This window comes from Amblyraja radiata, chromosome 2, assembly GCF_010909765.2.
Source record: "Amblyraja radiata isolate CabotCenter1 chromosome 2, sAmbRad1.1.pri, whole genome shotgun sequence".
Lineage (NCBI taxonomy): Eukaryota > Metazoa > Chordata > Chondrichthyes > Rajiformes > Rajidae > Amblyraja > Amblyraja radiata.
The window spans coordinates 53,018,952-53,038,779 of NC_045957.1; the positions used below are offsets into that span (position 1 = coordinate 53,018,952).

At 42.6% G+C, this 19,828-nt stretch overlaps 1 protein-coding gene across 2 annotated transcripts; it reads left to right on the plus strand.

Annotated features, from left to right (window-relative positions):
* The first annotated feature begins 2 nt into the window (after window positions 1-2).
* On the plus strand, window positions 3-9,001 carry rbm48 (RNA binding motif protein 48). Of its 2 annotated transcripts, none has more exons than XM_033046587.1 (5): window positions 3-227; window positions 3,948-4,138; window positions 5,261-5,406; window positions 6,408-6,997; window positions 8,221-9,001. In XM_033046587.1, exons 1-5 carry the CDS (start codon window positions 126-128, stop codon window positions 8,290-8,292), a joined length of 1,101 nt encoding a protein of 366 aa, XP_032902478.1. In that variant the 5' UTR covers window positions 3-125; the 3' UTR covers window positions 8,293-9,001. The 2 variants fall into 2 exon arrangements, with proteins under 2 accessions (XP_032902478.1, XP_032902468.1); XM_033046577.1 differs by having other exon boundaries at window positions 92-227; window positions 6,402-6,997.
* The last annotated feature ends 10,827 nt before the right edge of the window (window positions 9,002-19,828 follow it).

Here is a 19,828-nt window from a genome sequence, read left to right on the forward strand (position 1 = left end):
TCCCATCGACACTAGTCCAATAGGCGCGGTGGAAGGGCGGGGCTTGCGGTGGAAGGGCGGGGCTTGCGGTGGAAGGGCGGGGCTTGCGGTGGAAGGGCGGGGCTTGCGCCTTCCCGCGGCCCAAGATGGCGGCTCTTGATGTGGAGGCACTGAAGCACCACCAGCAGAAAGATGTGTGCTTCACACGGCCCAAGTACAGGGAGGGTCGCCGACTGAGGGCTGTTAAGGTAAGTCCTGCCACAATATTTATCGAGCAGATTCTAATTAATAAGGCATCTAAAATGTTGCAGGTACACAAAAAATGCTGGAGAAACTCAGCGGGTGCAGCAGCATCTATGGAGCGAAGGAAATAGGCGACGTTTCGGGCCGAAACCCTTCTTCTTGCTCCGCGTATCCAATGGTCTTCCTCCAGCAGAGAATTCCAGTTTCACTGCTCTGTAGTGGCCACAAATATTTCAAGCCAGCCGGATGAAAGTACATCGAACTTCTTGTACATACAAACATTCGTTCAGTTGTATAGGGTGATTTCACGAAAGGTCACTGGAGCGTAAATCCCCACTCACGTGACCGAAATTTTTAACTGGGGGACAAGCGTCACTTCCGGTACATGTTAGTGGATGGGAAAACACGCACTTTCACACCCGTTAAAAACATCGAAAACGGCCAGATTTTGAGCTGCAATTAAGTGAGCCGGTCGGGATGACCGTGAGGAACAGCTACTTAAATTTACAGCCCAAAAAAAAGATAGAAACTAAGGTAAATACAAGAGGGAGCTGAAGGTGTAAAAACGGCGGAAGTGCTAACGGACTTTTTTCTTGGAGATTTAAAGATCCAAAATATCGGGAATTATCGCGTTTGCTCGCCGCATTTCATCAAAAGTGGCATTATTGACTTTTTATCTTTATTCATTTGTTATATGAAAAGTATTAAAAGTTAGAAACCCGTCACTAAAATTGCAAAATCGCCCATGGATCTCGGGTGAGTTTTAACATGCAAAATGAAAACGCTTCTGAAGCTCCATTTACCATTTAAATAATCGTAAGCTTGCATCTCAGTAAAATTGATTTCAAAACGCATTGAGAGTTTACGATTATTTAAATGGAGCTTCAGAAGCGTTTTCATTTTGCATGTTAAAACTCACCCGAGATCCATGGGCGATTTTGCAATTTTAGTGACGGGTTTCTAACTTTTAATACTTTTCATATAACAAATGAATAAAGATAAAAAGTCAATAATGCCACTTTTGATGAAATGCGGCGAGCAAACGCGATAATTCCCGATATTTTGGATCTTTAAATCTCCAAGAAAAAAGTCCGTTAGCACTTCCGCTGTGTTTACACCTTCAGCTCCCTCTTGTATTTACCTTAGTTTCTATCTTTTTTTTGGGCTGTAAATTTAGGTAGCTGTTCCTCACGGTCATCCCGACCGGCTCACTTAATTGCAGCTCAAAAACTGGCCGTTTTCGATGTTTTTAACGGGTGTGAAAGTGCGTGTTTTCCCATCCACTAACATGTACCGGAAGTGACGCTTGTCCCCCAGTTAAAAATTTCGGTCACGTGAGTGGGGATTTACGCTCCAGTGACCTTTCGTGAAATCACCCTATAAGCAAACTCATGAATTAGCAGCAGTTGGCTTCTTGAGTCTTTCCTATCATTTAATAAGATCTTTGCTGCTCTGACTGTAACTACAACTGTTAGACAGAAAGTGCTGGAGTAACTCAGCGGGATGGGCAGCATCTCTGGAGAGAAGGAATGGGTGACGTTTCGGGTCGAGACTGACGTTTCGGGTCTGAACGTCACCCATTCCTTCTCTCCAGAGATGCTGCCCATCCCACTGAGTTACTCCAGTAGTTTTTGTCTTTCTTCGATTTAGACCAGCATCTGCAGTTCTTTCCCTCACATGTATGTAGTTGGTTGATGTCGGGGTCCTGGACCCAGCTCTAATCCTCCATAGGGGGTGTGCACGTATGGTCACTGGGTCATAGGGCTTGACGCACGGAGCCGCTCAATCCATCTGGAGGACATCCGTAACTTCCGGTATATATGTTATTAATATAAGAAACGCGTACTTTCCTACCTGTTAAAAACAGCCACAATTTTGAATTTTTGCGTTGTAAAAAATTGTGGAAGTCGGGTAAGCGTGAGAGACATTCAGAATTCCAAAAGTGAAGCGAAATGAAGGTAAAGAGAAGCGAGAGCTGAAGGGACAACAACAGCTAAAGTGCTTGGCGAACATTGGCCGTGCAGATATCGGAATTGAAAATATTGGGAATTATCGAATTTGCTCACTGCATTTCATCAACAGTAAGGCATTATTTGTGGTTTTTCTTGATTCCTTTGGTATCTAAAAAGTCTCAGAAGTGATAAATCTGGCTGTAAATTTTGCTTCAGAGGCGTTTTCTTTTTGAATGTAAAAACCCACTTGAGAACCATGGGCGATTTTAAATTTATACAGCCAGATTTATCACCTGAAACTTTTTAGATGCCAAAGGAATCAAGAAAAAACACAAATAATGCCTTAGTTGATGAAATGCAGTGAGCAAACGGCCAATGTTTACCAAGCACTCTGGCTGTTGTTGTCCCTTCAGCTCTCGCTTCTATCTACCGTCATTTCTCCTCACTTTTGGAATTCTGAAGTAGGCTAAATGTCTCTCACGCTTATTCCGATTTCCATAATTATTTACAGTGCAAAAATTGACAATTTCGGCGGGTTTTAACGGGCCCGCTACGCTGGAAACAATGGTAAGTGCTTACCTGCAGTTCATCGCGTGTACTCCACTTGGCGTAGCGTAGCAACAGTACGGGTCATGGGTCGTGACCCAACTGCTGTGAAACCTCCCAATAGGAACAGGTAAAAGGGCCTCTACCACTTGGGCAACTGCAGGAGACTATGCAGTCGCCACATGTTCGCGGGTGGTTGCCGTGGAGTCGCCTTCATGGTCTTGGGTTTTGGTTACTCTTGGGTTTAGAAAATAGACCTGCAGGGCATTTGTGGCTGAGTTGGAGAGTGAAGCAGTTGTGGCGTCTTGTCGAGTCGATCAGCACAGAAACTGATCGCACCACCGATCTGAGACTAACTTGCGTCCGTGTTGTTATAGCTCCATGCTGCCGCCTCTGGCAGCGAGTTGCAGATATCAACCACTCTATGTAACCCTTGTATCCTGGAGAATTGGGGAGGTGTGATCATTTGTAGTGTTTGAAGAAGAAGTAGATACATTTTTTTGAAAGATCAGGGAATTTAATGATATGTGGAACTGGCAAAAAAAGGACACATGAGGCTCAACGCGACCATGTTCAATGGCAGGGCAGGTTAGAGCGATGGAATGGACGACTGCTCCTATTTTATGTTTCTTGTACCTTAAAATGAATTTCAAGCGAATTTATTTGTCATGGGTACCAACGAGGGAACAATGGAATTTTTACAGCCCCATGATTTTTTTTATACCCTATGAATACAATGTAACTTATTTGTTACGATCAACAGCTTTCAGAGGAGAATGAAAGTGTTCTGGTTATTACTTCAGGATTTGAACTACATGTTGATTACTTCAAAAATGTGGGAGGTTTTTTAGTTGGAAACCTTAAATAAAAAATGAAAATCCTGTCATTTGGACAGGTACATGGATAGGAAAGGTTTAGAGGGATATAGGCCAAACGTAAGCAGGTGGAATTAGTGTAGATGGGGCATATTAGTTGCCATAGGCAAGTTGGGCAGAAGGGTGCTTTTTGTATACTGCAAGGATTTAATATTCTAAATGCAAAAAAAACTCAGTAGGCCAAGTGGCAATCAGGACAGAAAAAAAGTTAATATTTCAGGTTGAAGATTTGTTGTGAGTAGAATCTGTTGTTTGAATATGCAATAAATTTAAAGGAGGCATTTTGTGTCAGCTAAAATGTTCCTTGTATCTTTTTATGATTTATTCACAATAATATGTAACCATGATCTAGGTGTACACAATAAATTTGGAATCCAGGCACCTGCTAATCCAGGGAGTGGCAGCTGTGGGGGTCATGAAGGAGCTGATTGAACTCTTTGCTTTATATGGAACCATTGAAGAATATTTTGCATTGGATGAATATCCAGCTGAGGAATTCACTGAAGTTTATCATATCAAGTACCAAAAGTTACAAAGCGCAAGGTAATGAGCGGGATAATTTTCTTAATGCATAAAATATGTTTTCAATTTAATTCTTGTACCATAATCAAATTGATTAATCTGCAATGATTGGATTGTTCAAATAAGCAACAGATTTATTTATCTTCATGGTATGTCTAATAATTGATTTGTATTTAGGATATGCATTATTCATATGTTCCACATATCCAAAATATGTAAAATGCACTGTATATGCAACAATCCTGGGTTGGGTGGTTATCAGTTGAAAATCTTAGATAAAGTTGTATGCATTAAATTGACATAATGTATGAAATAAAAAGTTCATTCAAATGCTCTCCTGAGTTTAAAAAAAAAATCAAACTTGTGGTAAGCACGTAGAATGAACGTAGCGGGGACGTCTCTTAGCGGCTCGTAATGCTAACGGCAGGCACTCGGGAAGACTCGCTAGTGGCAGGTAAGCTCGGGATGACTCGGGAAGATTTTTCAACATGTTGAAAAATGTCCACGAGAGCCCCGAGTACTTATGAGGGGCCATTACCGTAAATCTCCAAGTTCGAATCAGGGCAAGCTCGGGGAGAACTCTTGAATGAACTCGTACAGTGGGACAGGGCTTTAATTCGTATTTATTTTTTCTCTGCTGCCTGCTATAATTAAGATACATGATTTGTAAATAAGAAAATTTCTGTCCCGTTTAATTTCTGTGGCACTGAAATTCCAATAAATCTTTGTAAAATCTGTATTCATTTAAAAAATTGTGTAAAAGATGATGATTGCAAAAATGGGACTGCCTTTTGTATTGGATTTATTGGACATGACTTTGATTCTAACCAATCTATTTAATTGGTATCTTCCGTCGTGTAAGAACAGGTCATTTCTTGCCTCACCAGGGTCAAGCTGGGCAAAGCTGAGAGCTTTGAACCGACTTGCTCATTCAGTGAAGCAGGCTAGTGCCTGCTTACTCTCCTATCATTTTGTGGTCCCCCCCCCCCCCCCCGCTCTTTTTTTGTTCACTTCCAACATACGAATGGTTTTCGAGAACAGAACCCTGTTGTAACCTGGGGACTTTCTGTAGGTTTATTTTCTGTAAATGAGTATCCCCTTATAAATTGTACTTAAGGCCTTTTAATCATTTTTTTTTTCCAGAATAGCTAAACGCAAACAGGATGAGAAAAGTTTTTTTGGTGGTTTGCTTCATGTATGTTATGCCCCTGAATTTGAAACGATTGAGGATACAAGAGCAAAATTAAATGAGAGGAGAAGGTACATATTGAGAACAACAGGCAATAGAGGTATGTTCATGGAACTTGTTTTTTTAGTCAATAGCTTCCATTTTGTCACTTTACAGCATAGCCAGAAATAGTTTGTTATATCCAAACAGGAAAATGGTTACATTATGTTGAATGCATTGTTTATTTCACAATAAAACATTTTTAATTTCAACTTTTCATTCTTGCAACCCTCAAAAAAACAGGCAACAATTGGTAGAGCAGTGCTTTTTAAAAACAAATTATTACATCCTCCTTCATCTGTGAAAGGATGAAGGATCATCCTTCAAATGTAAAGTGTATCTGTTTGCCTTGTGCGCTGTATCCAGCAAATTGTAATAACTGGTCAGGTAAAACCCAATAATTAAAACATTTTATTGTGATTTTCTTTAAACTGCTTTTCAATGAAGTAGTTACCTTAAGCAACTAACTTTAATTTAAATTGTAATTTATTTATTTTATTGTCGTGCATAGCTTGTTGCATTCTAATGCACGCAGCTGCACTTTAACAATAAAAATATTTTGTACATTTTATTGTAATACATTTTCAGATTCAGCAAAAGCAGTGCAGTAGAAAATCTAATAAAGCAGGGATACTAATTTCAGGCAGAGTTTGTTTCATTTAATATTATACCATAAATTATAAAAGTCACAAGATGGTAGTGGGGAGCGGTGACATTTAATGTGAAGGTTCTCTTAAGACAAAACAGCCGTGTAATAATTTCCCTTTATTATCTATCCGTTCCAGCACTGACAAAGTGATTAGTTCCTGTGCTGACAGTCTCCTGTCAATTATCACTATATCAACGTATCTCTTAGTTTCTCCAGCATTTTTGTCTATCTTAGAACTTTTTTTTGTAAAAGATTTCCCGTTCGTGCGTCGTTTTTTTCGAGTAGATGTGATCACACACAAACAAATAAAACACACACACACACACACACACACACAGTTTTATAGTTATAATAAGGATGCAATTTCTTAAATAGCGAATAATTCTCTTCAATACTTTTATTTTGAGGTGCAGATCAGTATATGGGAGTAAAATACGGTGGAAATGCAGTTATGTCACCAACTGTCATGAAAGGAAGACGTTCTGAAAAGCCTGAACAATGTGAAAGTTCAGAACCTGACCAGCAAGAAAGAAATGCCGATTTTACCATGTATGGTTACCCAATGTTATTGCCTCCACCACAGGAAGATGGCCAACAGTCTTTTTCCATATCAAGGTTCAGACAAGAAAATCCGCAAGTGTCTTTGTCACATGCAATATTACATGAAGATGTCCGTTGTATGAAAAACTGCTATGAATCTCCATTACCTTTTTCCCACAAGCAAAATTTGGACAAATCTAATGATTCTAAGAACATACGGCGTTCAGAAACAAAAGCACGGGTCTCTAACTTCAGAACTTGTGTCTCAAGATTTGTTCCCAGGAATATGCAGCTGCAGGTCAAGAAGAAAATAAACCAGCAAATGGACATTAATGTATTTGACAGATTACCTGCTGATAATGCCCCAATAATAGGACCAAAATGTCCAGATATGCCAAAAGTAGACATGGAGGATAATTCCTTAAATATCTCTGCGTCTTTGATTCGAAATAAACTTACAGAGGTAAGCAATTTTTTAACTTAAAAACAAGTTGTTGAAAATGTCCAGCAGTTTGAGTAGCAGGTTCAACTAAACAAAGTTAACATTTCGGCTTCAGGATCTTTGATCAGAAGAATAGAAAGGCGTGCATATGAACAACTGGGAAAGTCTGATCAGTGAAAGAGAAGAAAGATTAAAAAGCTAAATACATCAAAATCTATACAAAGCGAAACAGTCAACATTTTGAATCAGTGCCTAAACAGAAGATAAAGTATAGTTCTAGTTTGCATTGGGCCTCACCATGGCAATGAAGAATCCCCAAAAAATAGGTTTTCCCTGGGTAATATATCCAGTTTTGTTTTTAGGGTTACTCTCACCCATGGTAATTACTCCCACCTAAGCATGCAAGCATAGTTAGGTGGGAGTATCCATTTGAGGAAAGTCAGATAATATGCTTTTGTTCCTATTTGTCAGATCCTCGCCTTGATCCGAATGTAATAAACACATTTCAAGGGCACTGAACATAAACACTTTGGTTTATTCGTCGAAATCCTACAAGCGATTCTGCTTCTGTCTCCAGTGTAGACCCTTGCAGCTTGTCTGCCTTCAGCAATCTGGATAATGAGTCAGCTGTATTGTTCTTTCCAGCGATGTGGATCACTGTATTTGGACTGTTGGAGTCTAAGCATCCACTTTCAATCTGGGCACATGGTTTCCCCTCACAGAGAGCCACTCATGAGTAGAGAGACCGCAGAAGCGTTAGGTGTGCTACACTAGAGACAGCAGCAGAATCGTTTGTAAAAAAATTTTGATGTACACTCTACACCAAGAGCACTGAGAACAAGGGAAATGGAAGAAGAGTCGGACAAGGATCCAGAACTACAAATTGTTTGGGAGCGAATCCAAAGACGTGACTGGGAGTATCAGAGATGAACTATGCACAATTGGAAGGTGTGTGCTGAGAGGAAACAGGAACGTAGTGCCAACAAAACTTACATTTAAATACGACGTCAGTTACCATGACCCTTATTTTGCTGCTACTGCTTGCAATTTAAGGATTCGTTCATGATACAATCAGCAAAGAGCAGAGAATAAACCACTTGCCTTTTTTAAGTAAGTGGTATATGGGAGAGAGACATTATAAAGGAAAAGCTAAAAAAAAACACCATAATGTTATGCTTGAAAGTATCTTGTAAAAATTAATGGGTAAATTCATCAATTTAAAAAAAAAATCTTCTTTTTATTAGGTATTGTCTGTCTCTACAACAGAAGCTGAAGAGATGCAAACAAAACCTCCAAAGCAACGTCGGAGAATCTAAAGGAACTCCCTGAAAATAGCGGCTTATTGTGTCTTATCATATCTCAAACACTTTGTACAATATATGTCTTTGAATATTATTAGAAAGAATGGAGTGGCTCTTGCTGTGCACAAGATGGTTCATTAAAACGATAAAGATGAATGAATCTGTTTTGGATTAAGTGCCAGATTACTAGAGAGGACAGAAGTTGGTAATGTTTCTGAATAGTGTTTGACCTTTTAGTGCCATTTGGGACAACAAATAGGCATTAAAGATCACAATTAAGTACAGTGTCGACAATACATTTTTTGTAAGCAGTTTGTTAAAGAAACATTGGAACCTATCTTCATAGACTAAGCTTAAATACAATGGATAGTTTTCAACGTTCTCTCCTTTGTTTCCAGTTGCAATATAGAACAAACTGCAACAAACTGTTCAATATAGAACAAACAAGTAACAAACTGTTCTTGCTGCATATGCTCATAAAACATTTACCTTCACTTCCGATTATCAATATGTTTAAATAAACTTATTTAATACTTTTTTAATAAATCTATCCCTGATTTATAATTAACTGACCAAGCCAGTATTTATAGCCTCTGAACTGAGTGGTGTACTAAGACTTCAGAAGGCACGAGATTTACTCACATTGTTATGAGTCACACATGGTTACACAGGATAAGAACAGTAGACCTTTTCACACTCAAATCTCAAGTGAAGTCACATTTATTTATATAGCACATTTAAAAAACAATTCTCGTTGGCCAAAGTGCTTTACATTTGTTATAAGAATAGTATAAACAGTTGACTGACGAATAAATCTATTGTGTGTGACGACATCTAGTGGTCAAGCCACTTATTGCTCGAGCCCTTGTCAGAAGTGCTGGGACTATGACGTGACAGAGTTTTGGAGGGAGTTGGTGATGAGAAAGTCGTCAGTCAACTGGTGTGCCTGATAACAACGGCAGGAACTTTACTTGAGTCTTGCCTAAATGTGCTTGTGTGCAAAACTGTATTTGTTAATAAAGACACTGTTTTGTTCACAACGCTTGGATCTCTACAGTGGTTACCCCGACGATCCAAAACAATTTATTTTGGATTTTTATCATGGACGCAGCCGACAGCCCAGCCCAGCAGAATGCAGTTTCCATTTAACTGCCTGTTTTCTGGACATCACAGCCCCACTTGTGGTTCGAGTAGGTTGAAGCCCAGTTCCACATTCAGCACATTACAGCCAGGGCTGGATTTAGATGAAGAGAGGCCCTAGGCTATTCCATATGTGAGGCCCCACCCAAACGACGAGAGGAAGATGGAAGAGTCCACTAGTTTTGCACCGATGTGCAGCCGAGCGTGGCCAATGAGATAAGGACTGGAAAGCTGCGCTTTTTATTTATTGCCAGTGTTAGTGTCAAGTTATCGGCTTAAAACACTATTATTTTGAAATGGAGGGCAAGGAAAATTACAGAAGTGTTTAGAGACTACAGTGCGTTGTGACAGAATATGTAAGAAAGGCCTATGACAGTGTAAAAAGTATTATACACCAGGCCCTGAAAGTTCTGGGGTTTTAGAAGCTCTCTGGTGCATTCTGAGCCAAATTTCTTTGCATTTTTGCACCAAATATATGACCAATATTTCAGAAATAATTTTGGTTGAGTCAAGAGTAATGAGTGGTTGGAATGGGATGATTGGGATCATTGTTATATATATTTTTTTTAAATCAAGAATTTTAGCTGTCCTTGTTTTAATAATCAAGTTGTACTGTAAAATGTTATAAAGGAGAATGCAAACACTGCAAAAAAAATACTGTAAGTTTTTACAGTAAATAAAACATTTTTTTAGAAAAGGTTTTGTGTGTTGATTTGATTGCCTGTTACTGTTCGACTGTGTTAGTGTGTGCACATTAAAAATATGATGCAAAATGAAAGTTGCAAACTATGGAATACATATTTTTCAGTATTGCTATCAAGGAAAAGAAAGCAGTTCCAATTGTTTGATATTATTCATATTGTGAGGGATAAGATGATTAAACCACCATCATTGTGAGGGGCCGAGTGATTGTAGTCACCGACCTTGTGATGGGCCGAAGAGTTGGAATCACCAACCTTGTGATTCGAACAAACAGTCAGACCTTCAGAGCTGTTGATAACATTGTAGAATAACAAGATGAGGTAAGGAATGTAGCTGACAACACAGAAGCTATTTTTTAGGTCAAAGGCAATTAAGTAGGTTAGGGCAACAGCTACTGAGCATGCTTAATAAAATAAATGAATATTAACTTTACGCCCCTCATGACAAAGAACCTAATTTAAATGTACATGCGATGTATGATGTGGGAGGAGAGGGAATGATTGATGACGCACGGAGGGGAGGGTTGGAAGATTGTGAACCTCGGTACCCTGATTGGATAGGTCAGAAGGGGAGGCGTCCGATCAATAAAGACTGTATACTGAATTGTATAAAAATAGACGTTTTTCCTTTGCTCGGTGTGTCTCAACTTGGAGAGGCACCCGATTCAGCAGACTCGCAAATAAAGCATTTCTTGTTTCCACGATTTAGTCTCTGAGTAGTGATTGTGAGCACAAACCATATATCTCACAAGTTGGGGGCTCGTCCGGAATCTCACTCCGGCCGCTTGACGGTGGCACGAAAGGAAGGGAAGGTGCACCCTGCTGATTTCAGCAGTCTCTGATCTCCTTGCTTGCTGTCAGCGGTTTGAGCGAGTGATATTCGGACAAGAGACTCTGGAAACAAGAGGGAATCCGGTGAAAGGGATCAATCAATCGAGCAATTCATGTGCACAGGACTCGGGTAAGAATATTGACTATTAAGTATTACTCGGGTGATTGGGTTCTGTTGGACGGGAAAAGGTCTGACAGGGATGGGTAACCGGAACGGGCAAAGTAAGGGCCCGGGGAAAAAGGCTCAAACTGGTGAAGAGCCGCACATTCCGCCTGATAGTCCATTGGGGCGGATTTTGCACGGATGGGGTGAGGGGGGGACTCAGGGTAAAAGTAAGAAAGTCATGATAAAGTATTGTTACTTTGAATGGCCAAAGGTGATGAAGCTGAATTTTAGTTAAAATATAAGAAGATATTAAATTGGCTTCTGGGCTAGCTTACAGCCTATATTTAGTCTCAAATTAGGCTTGCCTCAGGTTACGGGTGTGTGGGATAATAAATCCTATAACATTGTCTCCCAAGTGAGGAAGTGACAGAGAAAGGAAGAGAGAAACAGCTAGTCACATCTTTGAAGTAAGATGCCATAAACCAAATGGCCTATGTTTATGAAGGACCAAATGACAGAGAGGAAGCAGCGAAAGAGCTAGGGTGATCTCTGTGAAGATAAAATGGCATTATCCAAATAGCCAATGTTTATGAAGGACGAGAGAGAAACCAGGGAAGTGGAAAGATAAAATGTCGTAAACCAAATGGCCAATGTTATCTTGTACTATGTAAACAAAAGGCCTTTGATGTGATGCATTCTGTGGAAACCTTTTCCTGTACCTCTGACCATGACTAATGTCTGTGAAATGTGCTAAGGGGACAAAAAAACCCTATTTAAGGCAATGTAATTCTGTTGTTCAGTGAGGTGAACGGAGGACGGTCAAGTGTCTGTAATGGTCACTTGACTGGAGTTCTCCCTCCCTTCCATCGGCCGATAATAAGTAAAGTTGTGAACTGGTCTACCAAACAGTTTGTGTGGTGTCTGTTTATTAAGAAGCGAACCTGGTTTAGTAGTTAAGAAAGTAGCTTTTTCAAAGGAACCCATAAAAGGGAGTTCAGTGTGGTGGCCAAGGTTGGGATCCAATGAGGATTGGGTAAAACAGGCCTTGAAAATATTCGTAAATAAGAAAGAACCGTTAAATCAGATAGAAATAGATTACGCCCAGTGTTGGATACCCTACAATGGGATGTACCCACTAAAAACAGAAGAAAAGAAGGATGAACCTCACCATGGTCATCCTGATGACGGTCACCTATGGCGCCTACCCCCCCCATATATGGACCCACAGCCGCAACCCCTGCCACCATTGGCGCAGGGGCTGCCTGTGCAAATCATCCCGTCCTCCGTACCAACCCAAGGAACCCCCGTGGTCAGGGCATCTGCTCCTCCCGTGAGGGGGGGCGAGAACCAGGGACCCCAAACTTTCAAAGAAGAGGAGGGGGACGGGGACATTGAGGAGAAGGCTGGGGTGGGGGAATCGAACCCTGCATCCTACCAGGGCCCGAGTGAGGACCCTCCTCTTTCTGACAATTATCGAGTGACCAGATCAAAAAACTTGGTGCCAAAACAAGTATCAAGGAGGACATACCAGATGAAACCCGTTAGAGAAGTTCCTTTAGGAGGGAATGTGGGCAGACTGGGATATGTGAATGTGCCCCTCACAAGTTCGGAGGTGCGGAGCTTTAAAAAAGAAATGAAAAGTCTATTGGAGGATCCCTTGGGATTAGCCGAACAGTTGGATTTGTTTTTAGGACCAAATACATACACCTGGGAAGAAATAATGTCGATCATGGGAAATTTATTTACATCAGAAGAAAGGCAGATGATAAGACAGGCGGGGATGAAAATATGGGAAAGGAATCTGGTGGGCGGGGATAGTGCAGATGCGGTTGGGGGAGAGGCGAAATATCCTATCACAGCACCCACTTGGAACAACCTAACAGAGGAAGGGAGGAAAAGTATGAGGGATCTTAGAGAAATCATAATTAAAGGCATTAGAGAGGTTGTTCCGAAGGGACAGAACTTCGAACGAGCCTTTGAGAGCAGCCAACAGAAAGATGAGGCCCCGACAGCGTTCTTACAGAGATTGCGGAAAAATATGCAGCAGTATTCTGGGATAGAACCTGATTCAGGAGCAGGGCAGCAGTTGTTAAGGGCTAATTTTGTAACCAAGTCATGGCCAGATATCAGAAAGAAATTGGAGAAATTGGACGACTGGAATGAAAAGCCATTGAACCAGTTGTTAACAGAGGCTCAGAAGGTATACGTACGACGAGATGAGGAACGACAGAAAGGAAAAGCAAAAATGATGTTACAAGCAGTGCAGCAGGTAGTAGAAAAGAACAACAAAGGTGACAGAAGGCTGGGCACTTATGGTGACCAAGAACGAGGTAGAGGTAGAGGATGAGGAAGAGGAAGGGGTGAATGGAGGGACCAAGGTTGGGGTCCCCCAGGAAATAAAGAACAAGGATCAGGGGGATGGCGCACCGGGCCATCCCGGTGTTATCATTGTCACAAAGAAGGACACTTTAAAAGAGAATGTCCAAAGATAAGGCATGAAGTACAATCGTACACACTGATGGAGGAATAGGGGGGTCAGGGGTTCCCCTCCTTGGGGTGTGTAGGACGTACACGGGAACCCTTGGTAAACTTAAAATTAGGTCCCCAAGGAGAAGACACGGTATTTATGGTGGACTCAGGGGCGGAAAGATCAAGTGTAACCAGGATACCGGAGGGAATGGGATTAGGGGAAAAGCAAGTCAAAATCTCTGGAGTAGGGGGAAAGGTAATGACAGCTCCCGAGATAGAAGGAGTAATGGTAAGATATGAAAATCGAGAGGCCATGGAAGACTTAATCCTGGTGCCCCAGGCAGGAATAAATCTGATGGGAAGGGACTTACAAGTTCAATTAGGAATGGGCACAGCTCCCGTAGGTGGACAGATTATAGTACAACTATATAAATTGACGACCGAAGATGAAGAAAGAATAGTCTCACAGGTGTGGGCAAGAGAGGGAAATAGGGGAGGGCTAAGAATACCACCTCTGAGGATAGCCTTGCGAGAAGGAAGTGAAGTAGTACAAGTAAGACAGTATCCGATTTCAATGGAAGGAAGGAAAGGGCTGCAGCCAATTATAGAAAACTTACTGAAGGATGGAGTATTGGAGAGTTGTATGTCCCCCTACAACACGCCAATACTCCCTGTAAGAAAGACTGACGGAACGTTCCGACTGGTCCAGGACCTAAGAGAATTGAATAGGGTAGTTAGGGCTCGACACCCGGTAGTCCCAAATCCTTATACCATAATGGGACGTATACCCCCTAACCATAGGTGGTTCAGTGTGGTAGATCTGAAAGACGCCTTTTGGAGCTGCCCCCTGGCTGAGGAAAGTAGAGACCTCTTTGCATTCGAGTGGGAAAACCCAGACACACTGAGGAAGCAACAGTATCGATGGACTGTGCTCCCTCAGGGATTTACTGAATCCCCGAACTTGTTCGGGCAAACATTAGAACAAGTATTAGAGGATGTTCCCAGGACCTATGGGACACAATTATTGCAGTACGTAGATGATTTGTTACTCTCAGGCGGAGAAGAAGAGCCAGTAAGGGATGCAACCATAACCCTCTTAAACTTTTTAGGGGGAAAGGGATTGAGAGTGCCCAAAAATAAACTACAATTTGTAGAATAGGAGGTTAAATATCTAGGACACCTGATTAGTGACGGGAAAAGGAGAATAAACCCCAAAAGAATTGCTTGAATCACCGGGCTGCCGATGCCAAGGAACAAAAAAGAAATCAGGAAGTTTCTCGGGTTAATTGGATACTGTAGATTATGGATAGACAATTACACCCGACAAGTCAAGTTCTTGTATGATAAATTGTGTGAGGAGACTGATAAAGTACAATGGGATTCTGAGGATGAACAGATATTTGGAGAAATAAAGAATAGCCTGATCACCGCACTGACCCTCCCGTCCATCGATCAACCATTCCATCTCTTTGTTAATGCGGAGAATGGAATTGCGTTGGGGGTACTGACACAAAAGAGAGGAGGGAAGCGACAGCCAGTCGCATTCCTTTCTAAACTCTTGGATCCGGTATCACGAGGGTGGCCTGTATGTATTCAAGCGGTCGCAGCAACAGCAATATTAGTGGAAGAAAGTAGAAAATTGACATTTGGAGGTGACCTGGTAGTATCTACTCCCCACACGGTCCGGACAATACTAACTCAGAAGTCCAACCGGTGGTTGACTGACTCCAGGATCCTAAAGTACGAAGTGATACTTATGGAAAAAGACGATTTGACCATTCTGACCGATAAGAATTTAAACCCTTCCCAGTTTTTATACTCGGCGGACGACGAGCAGGAAGGGCAGAGACCAGAACACTACTGTAGCGAAGTTATAGAACTACAGACCAAGAGCAGGGAGGATTTGGAGGAGCAGCCTCTGGTAGAGGGAGAAAGGTGGTTTATAGACGGTTCTTCCTGCTGTATAAATGGAAAAAGATATAGTGGGTATGCCATAATAGGAGGAGAAGGATTTGAAGGAGTGGAGGCGGGCAGGTTGCCAGGTAGTTGGTCGGCTCAGTCATGTGAATTGTATGCCTTAATACGGGCGTTAGAATTGTTGGAGGGGAAGGAAGGAACGGTGTACACCGACTCCAAATATGCATTTGGAGTAGTGCACACGTTTGGGAGAATATGGAAAGAAAGGGGGATGATTACAGCAAGAGGAAAGGAGTTGGCACATGAGCAATTAATTGAGAAGGCGCTGGAAGCATTACATTTGCCACAAAGGATAGCGGTGGTCCATGTGGCGGGACACCAAAAGGGGAACTCATTAGAAGCAAGGGAAAATGAAGCGGCAGACGGAGCCGCCAAAAAGGCAGCGACAGAAGGAACAGTGAGGATGTTGTCTTTAATACCATTAAGGGAAGGAGTAGGAAAGATACCTGTATTCTCACAGGAGGAGGAGGATAAAATGAATGAGTTAGGGGCTCGGCGTTCCACTGACGGGAGGTGGTGGACGCCGATGGGAAACAAATATTAACCAAAGGATTAACTCGGGATTTGATGACACAACTGCACTCCCAGTCACATTGGAGAGTGCAGGCCCTGTGTGACACACTACTACGGACCTACGCTTGCCGAGGTATCTATACTTTGGCTAAGCAGACAGTCTCCGGTTGTGTGTTATGTCAGAGGGTTAACAAGAAGGTAATGAGAGCTGTCCCTGGTGGAGGACAACAATTGGCTATAAGACCCTTCCAGAGAATACAGGTAGATTTTACAGAACTTCCAAGAATACAAAGGTGGAAGTACCTCCTAGTAGTTGTAGACCATTTCACCAGGTGGGTGGAAGCATTTCCCACGATAAATGCCACCGCTCAGGCAGTAACCCGGATATTATTAGAACAAATCATTCCCCGATACGGGGTCATCGAATCCATAGATTCCGACCGAGGAACACATTTTGCCTCTAAGGTTCACCTGTTGGTTTGCAGTACCTTGGGAATAAATTGGAAATTGCATACACCCTGGCACCCCCAGAGTTCTGGGCGAGTGGAAAGGATGAATGCAACCCTTAAAACACAGATAACTAAGTTAATGGAGGAAACCAGACTACCCTGGACTACACAAAATTGCTGGGGAAACTCAGCGGGTGCAGCAGCATCTATGGAGCGAAGGAAATAGGCGACGTTTCGGGCCGAAACCCTTCTTCAGACTTGGACTAAGTGTTTACCAATTGCATTATTAAGAATACGAACGGCACCCCGTAAAGATATTGCGGTGTCTCCCTACAAAATGTTGTTTGGGCTGCCCTATCTTGGAAAGGTAGAGGGCACGCCGACCTTCGAAGGCAGCGATGTGTTCCTGAGGAACTATTTACTGGCAGTGTCTCGTTCCCTTGCAGAATTAAAAATAAAAGGACTGTTGGCACAAAGTCCACCACTCGACTTTCCAATACACGCTATAAAGGCCGGTGACTGGGTACTGATTAAAAGTTGGAAGGAGGAGAAACTGCAGCCCCGGTGGACTGGCCCATACCTGGCATTGCTGACAATGGAGACAGCAGTACGAACAAAAGAAAAAGGGTGGACACATGCGACCCGGGTTAAAGGACCCGTTGACCCGCCGTCAGTTCCTGAGAAAGACGATCAGTGGACGGTAAAACCAGGGAATAAGCCCCTGGCATTAACTTTCAGTAAGAAATAAGTGTATGAAACTAACAGCATGAAAGGAGCAGTTGTAGTATTACTAACTATGTATGTAACCATTATAAGAAGTGTTAATAACTGTGATAAGTGCTACCATCTTATCAGATATGGAGGGCGAACAACCAGATCATTTACCTATCATTCCCATGTAAGTGATGATTGCTACGACCTAAGGACTAGAGCTGTTTGTCAGGATGGGGGGAGGGGGTATTATGTAGTAGAAAATAAGGGACATGTAGGAAGTTTTGGGCACATTACCTGCCCAAAAGGGGAGAAATGGGTCTGCATGACCAAGAGAGGACAGTTAGGCATCCCTTCCCGAGCCAGGGAGGAAACATTAGACAAAATTAAGGAGGTAGTGATAGGGAAGTTCGCAGAAGCAGTAGTCAACAAACCTCCCCCACCTTCCCAGCCTCAACTGCACCAGACTATGTATGATGAAATAAAGCAGCAGCTTGAGATCCCGGAAGTGGGGAGAAACCTGTTTGTGGACTTGGCCCTCCGGATAGCCAGAACCCTGAATGTGACTAACTGTTGGGTTTGTGGAGGACCACTGATGAGCTCACGCTGGCCATGGAGAGGATCTATCATTGAGGTATGGGACCTGATAAAGTGGAATTTGACGGTGGGAAGAGATCGAAGTCCCCAGGAATGGGTCCTGACACACACCCCGGTTGGAACTGAGTGTATCGCCAGGCCCTGGGCAAAGGATGCCATCCTAGTAGGCAGCAGCCCCTGCCAGCGCATCATCACCCAGTGGCCAAATCAATCCCGAGTGTGGTGGCCAGAGGAACCTCAATGGTATCCCACTGTAAAGATGAAGGAAACTGTACTATCTGGATGAAGACTGATGGAAGCGAATCGACTGGATTATGGAATTGCACCGGGAACAACCCTTACCAGGGAATCCCAGTGTTGCAGGACATATGGGACAATGTTACCTCTAGTGGACCGGCCCCTGAAGGACTGCTATGGATATGCAGACACAAGGCATACTCGGTATTGCCAGAAAAATGGAGTGGGACTTGTTTAATTGGACTGGTACAACCACGGTTTTTTTTGTTGACCACTGAGGAGGGGCGGTCGCTAGGAACACCCATCTTTGACGATCTACACCGAACGAAGAGAAGAATGGACATCGGAAAATGGGAAAATGATGAGTGGCCACCTGCAAGAATCATCTCATATTATGGACCAGCCACTTGGGCACAGGACGGATCCTGGGGCTACCGGACCCCAGTGTATATGTTAAATCGGATCATAAGACTACAGGCAGTGCTGGAAGTAATTACTAACCAGACTGCATCTGCACTAGAGATGTTGGCGAAGCAGCAGACACAGATGAGAACAGCGATATACCAAAACCGTTTGGCCTTAGACTACTTACTAGCCGAAGAGGGAGGAGTATGCGGAAAATTCAACCTCTCTAATTGCTGCCTAAACATAGATGACAACGGGCAAGCTGTAATGGATATATCAGAAGGGATCAGAAAAATAGCACATGTCCCGGTACAGAGATGGAACACAATCATGGGAGCAGGATGGTGGGATTACATCTTAGGAGGAGCCTGGTGGAAAGCGGTGGGACTGGTGATTTTATGGGCATTAGCTGCATTGATCATTATCCCCTGTTGTATACCATGTCTCAGGGTTCTTATAACTAGAAGTATAAGCCAAATGCAGGCAGTTGTAGTCCCCATGGGGGAGAAAGGGGGCGTCCAGAAGATAATGATAATGAGGCCGAGAGAGGACCCAGAGGAAAGAGAGATAAAAAGAATGTTATTAGCTTTGGAACAGCAGGAAGTCTAGGAATGGGGTTTAATACAGGATGCGTAGCAAAAGAAAAAGGGAGGATTGTGAGGGATAAGATGATTAATCCACCATCATTGTGAGGGGCCGAATTATTGTAGTCACCGACCTTGTGATGGGCCGATGAGTTGGAATCACCAACCTTGTGATTCGAACAAACAGTCAGACCTTCAGAGCTGTTGATAACATTGTAGAATAACAAGATGAGGTAAGGAATGTAGCTGACAACACAGAAGCTATTCTTTAGGTCAAAGGCAATTAAGTAGGTTAGGGCAACAGCTACTGAGCATGCTTAATAAAATAAATGAATAATAACTTTACGCCCCTCATGACAAAGAACCTAATTTAAATGTACATACGATGTATGATGTGGGAGGAGAGGGAATGATTGATGACGCACGGAGGGGAGGGTTGGAAGATTGTGAACCTCGGTACCCTGATTGGAAGGGGTCAGAAGGGGAGGCGTCCGATCAATAAAGACTGTATACTGAATTCTATAAAAATAGACGTTTTTCCTTTGCTCGGTGTGTCTCAACTTGGAGAGGCACCCGATTCTGCAGACTCGCAATTAAAGCATTTCTTGTTTCCACGATTTAGTCTCTGAGTAGTGATTGTGAGCACAAACCATATATCTCACATGGAGAAAATATAATTGCTCTAAAACCTACCTTAATTTTGCAATCTCACTAACGATAATCCTGCTTTCCCTCTCCCCCCTCCCTCTCCCTCCACCTCTCTCCCCCCATCTCTCTCTCTCCCCCCTTCCCCTCTCTCTCTCCCCCTCCCCTAAATCTCTCCCCCCTCTG

Coding starts and splice junctions, on each gene's coding strand:
- rbm48 (XM_033046577.1), top strand. CDS start 126: ATGGCGGCTCTTGATGTGGAGGCACTGAAGCACCACCAGCAGAAAGAT. Junction 4,139..5,260: donor CAAAAGTTACAAAGCGCAAG/GTAATGAGCGGG, acceptor TTTTTTTTCCAG/AATAGCTAAACGCAAACAGG. Junction 5,407..6,401: donor GAGAACAACAGGCAATAGAG/GTATGTTCATGG, acceptor TTTTATTTTGAG/GTGCAGATCAGTATATGGGA.